This window comes from Volvox carteri (assembly GCF_000143455.1).
Source record: "Volvox carteri f. nagariensis unplaced genomic scaffold VOLCAscaffold_250, whole genome shotgun sequence".
NCBI lineage: Eukaryota > Viridiplantae > Chlorophyta > Chlorophyceae > Chlamydomonadales > Volvocaceae > Volvox > Volvox carteri.
Genome location: NW_003307786.1, coordinates 17,757 through 20,076, shown reverse-complemented (window position 1 = coordinate 20,076; position 2,320 = coordinate 17,757). Strand labels below are relative to the sequence as shown.

Genomic DNA, 2,320 nt, shown 5'->3' with positions numbered 1-2,320 from the left:
CGCCAACGTGGATGCAGCTTCCCTGCCGCCTTTCATAACTTCTCGTTTCGCTGGGGTGACGGTGGGGCAGTTTAAAGTCTCCTCAGCGACGCGGATTTCCGTGGAGCCCTCCTCCGCTGTCCCAATGCTCTACAGCGCCAGGCTTCGGTTCCCCGTTTACGATGTCGGCAGCGACAGGGCCCGCCCCGAAGACAAGCACGCGTCGGATGGCAGCGCCCTCCTGCTCATCCCACACGGCGGGATGTTCCGGGGCGGGCCGTTCCGCAAGTTTAAGGCGTGGGTCGCGTGCGGCAACGGTGACAGTCCCGACGCCGGACGCGTGGAGCTCGCCATCAGGGAATCCGCTCCCGACGACTTCGTCGCTCAGCTACAAGCAGCGGCCGATAGCAGCACGCCCCTCTACGTGTATGGTGCCAAGATCAGCCCCTCCAATAGCAAAGCTTATATGAATAGCGTCTTCCTCAGCGGCTCGCTTGTAGCAGCAGCGAGTGCCCCCGGCAAACGCCCTCCCAAACGAGTGCACACCTTCCAGGCGGCTGTTCAGCGAACTACCGCAGCCACCGTGCCCGCCGACACGACTGATATGGTATTGGCTTGGGAGCAGCGTAGCCGCAGTGCCCTTGTTTTACCGTCGGATGGTCCACACGCCTCGGCCACCCTGTCACCCAACCCCACTTCTGTCACTGTAGTCGGCTCACTACCGGTCCTCCCGCTCGTCCTCACAATCGGCAGCCGCAGTTATCCGGTGTGCACCGACAGCATCGCCGTCATGCAACAGTTGCCAAACTACGACGAGTTCTTCGGCAGCGCCAGCTTCGCAGACGATAATGATCGTATGGCGTACGCTGCTTACGACTCGTTCACCGTCACCGGTACCATCACCACCAAGACAGAAGGTCGAACAACGTTCATCACGGCTCTGCAGGAATGACTCGTTCTTGCGTGTTCATCCACTTGCACTGCCGTCCGCTGCACGTCGTCCAACTTCGCTATGGCTTGCACCTGTCCCCTCCCTTCACTTCCATCTAGCCGCCCCTGGATGGCGTTAAATGCCAGCGTTGAGCGGCTGTCTAGCCGCGCAACGACACGCTTGCAGGGCTGGGTGCATTCCGTGCACTTGTGGGTTCGACTCCCACACAAGTTGGCGGCGTCCCTCGCATCTACACTGGTGAGTGTATGAACGGTATGACCGGTTTCGCTGGTATAAGTTAGGGTGTTGACGCACGAATGCTGTACCGGTTTGACATCCGTGCGTGTCTCATTCGTATCCACCTCTTGCCGCTTCCCCGCTCTCCCTGAAGCATGCTCTGCTGTGCGTGTCCCACTCGCGTATATGATGGTTGGACATAACGAATTGCCCCGATTACCGGGCTTGTCTTCACCCGACCTTTGCGCTGTCGTGCAGGTTTGCATGTGTTGAAGCTGCTGCTCCGGCAAGCCTTCGTGCTGTTCTCTTCGGTGTCCTCCGTTAGGCGCGGTAAGTGTGCATTATGACGCAACGCACATATGTGCGTGTCGGCACGTTAGTGCTTGTCCGTCGCACGAAAACGTGCCAGCAAGTGTACGACATACGTTGTTTTGCATGACCTCGTTTTGTGTCGGTTTTCGTTTTTATTTACGTACATCCTTTACTACGACATAGCGACTCGCCGTTGTGACGGTGTCCACGCATACGTGTGCACGATGTCCGCGGAATCACGTCATGTTAAAATGTGTACGACAACTTTGGTGTCGTTTATTTTAATGCACGCGCAAACTATTTTATGTCAGTTCTCCTTGTACATGTTTTGTGTAGAACTGTTTATTTTAGATGTATGTATATTGCGTGTCAAAGCAAGTGCTTAACGGCCGCGATAATTAGTCTGTATTACCGGTGTTCATCTTGCTGCTTATTATTTCTCTTGCTTTTTCGACATAGCGAGTTTTCGCGATATCCGGCCCTGCTTCTGCACAACCGTCACGCATCGTCGCTGCAATGCGTTGCATATTTGCGTGTATCGTGGTTCCTGGTGCCGAGCATTTCCACGCCGCGCTTTTCCTGCGAGGTCTCCATCGCGCGCGCTAAGTGTGCGATGAGTTGGCGTCCATATGTGTCGGCGCATCAGATGTGGTGCGATGCGATGCACTGCCCGCACAGTCTTGTGTCTGGATTATAAATACACGCCCTCCTGTCACTCCGTGTTATATGATTGCACCCACGCTATTCCGTCTGACCGTCTGACTGTCTGTCATTCCTTCCGGATTGCCACTGCCGTCTGTCTGCAGTCTCCTGCGCTGACACATACGGNGTCCCATCCGTCACTCTTGCCGCTCGTCCGTC

General features: G+C 56.1%; 1 protein-coding gene across 1 annotated transcript in view; it reads left to right on the top strand.

Moving 5' to 3' along the window:
* Nucleotides 1-124: 124 nt before the first annotated feature.
* Nucleotides 125-2,320, top strand: part of VOLCADRAFT_100958 (uncharacterized protein) — a gene marked incomplete at both ends in the record, with an annotated part of 7,700 nt that continues 5,504 nt past the window's right edge. Inside the window, 3 exons of the mRNA XM_002959440.1 lie at nucleotides 125-896; nucleotides 1,097-1,168; nucleotides 1,406-1,477. Of these exons, the coding sequence (XP_002959486.1) occupies nucleotides 125-896; nucleotides 1,097-1,168; nucleotides 1,406-1,477 (916 nt within the window). The remainder of the gene's footprint in view (nucleotides 897-1,096; nucleotides 1,169-1,405; nucleotides 1,478-2,320) is intronic.